At 39.7% G+C, this 1,222-nt stretch overlaps 1 protein-coding gene across 1 annotated transcript in view; it reads left to right on the forward strand.

Annotated features, from left to right (window-relative positions):
* Positions 1 to 511: 511 nt before the first annotated feature.
* Positions 512 to 1,222, forward strand: part of LOC116390034 (tetraspanin-33-like) — a 6,103-nt gene continuing 5,392 nt past the window's right edge. The window contains exon 1 of the mRNA XM_031859271.1: positions 512 to 782. Within this exon, the coding sequence (XP_031715131.1) occupies positions 723 to 782 (60 nt within the window). The 5' untranslated portion in view covers positions 512 to 722. The remainder of the gene's footprint in view (positions 783 to 1,222) is intronic.

Consider the following 1,222-nt stretch of genomic DNA (forward strand, 5'->3'; position numbering starts at 1 on the left):
AATAAATCAAGAGAGAAGTAGAGTCATCTTCTCATAGACTTCTATACGACCTGATCTGAGGTTGTCTAAGCATAACTGGGAGACCAGTAGAAGCTGGAGTGAGCAGTTCATGAGGAGGCGTCTTTGTTGAGTCTGCTGCCGAATGCAAAATGGATGTCGGACTTCAACTTGTTTCTGTTCCGTAAAGCATTCTGTTTATTTATACATAACTTTCATAAACTATTATATTAAAGACGTTCTTCTTCTTCACTCCTCAGCTGCACTTATTCCTTCTTTCATCTTCATCATACTTTCACTTTCTTGTCTCTCTTTTCTCACGTCCAATCTTTCCTCCTTCCTTTCCTAATTAGATATAACTGTAACCTGGAGTAACCTCTCTCCTCATTCCCCCTCTCCTTTCCTCCTCTCCTCTCTCATTTCTTTTCCTTTCTTGTTTCCTCCTTCACCCTCATTTACTCTCCTGTTTCCTCTCTTCTCCTCTCCTTTTCTTGTTTTCTCCCCTCTCCTCTCTCTCGTCTTCCCTCCAGCTGATCTTCCAAACTTGGTCATGTTCTTCGTTCTGCAGCAAAACACTCCTGAGCTTTAAACAACATCAATCTCTCTCTCGCTCTCTCTCTCACACACACACACACACACACACACACACACACACCCACACACACACAGTCTGCTCTGGTCTCTACTCCGTTTCTATTTTAGCTCGACTCTCTCAGACGACAGTCATGGCTCGCTGGAGGAGTTACTTACGAGGACTCGCCATCTGTGTCACTGTGCTGCTTCTGGTAAGCTAACCGCTAACCGCTAACTGCATGTTAGTGTTTGGTTATGAACGATGACGTGTGATGATGACGAGTGATTTGGAGTTTGATCGGAAAAGGAAAATAAATTAAGTTCTTAAAAAAAAATGTATTTTATATTTACTTTACGTGTTAATTATTTAACTTTCTATTGCCATGGATTCATAGTATTAATAGTATTTGTATGTAACAGCATTCAACTGAGCTGCTCGGTTTATCAGATGTATCAAATAAAACAGTCTCTAATCGTCCATTTTTAAGTGAAATCTTCACGTGTTGATTGTCTAAATCCAATAATATGATTTTATTTCTCTTTCTCTGAAGCTGTTTCTTAAACTGGGTTTTCTTTCATGTTTCTGGACTTTATTGTCTAAATAGTTTCTTTAAACGCTCTAAAATAACTTTTGGGGCTCCTCAAGGATCGG

The sequence above is a fragment of the Anarrhichthys ocellatus genome, unplaced genomic scaffold (genome assembly GCF_004355925.1).
Source record: "Anarrhichthys ocellatus isolate YVR2014 unplaced genomic scaffold, GSC_Weel_1.0 scaffold21, whole genome shotgun sequence".
Taxonomy (NCBI): domain Eukaryota; kingdom Metazoa; phylum Chordata; class Actinopteri; order Perciformes; family Anarhichadidae; genus Anarrhichthys; species Anarrhichthys ocellatus.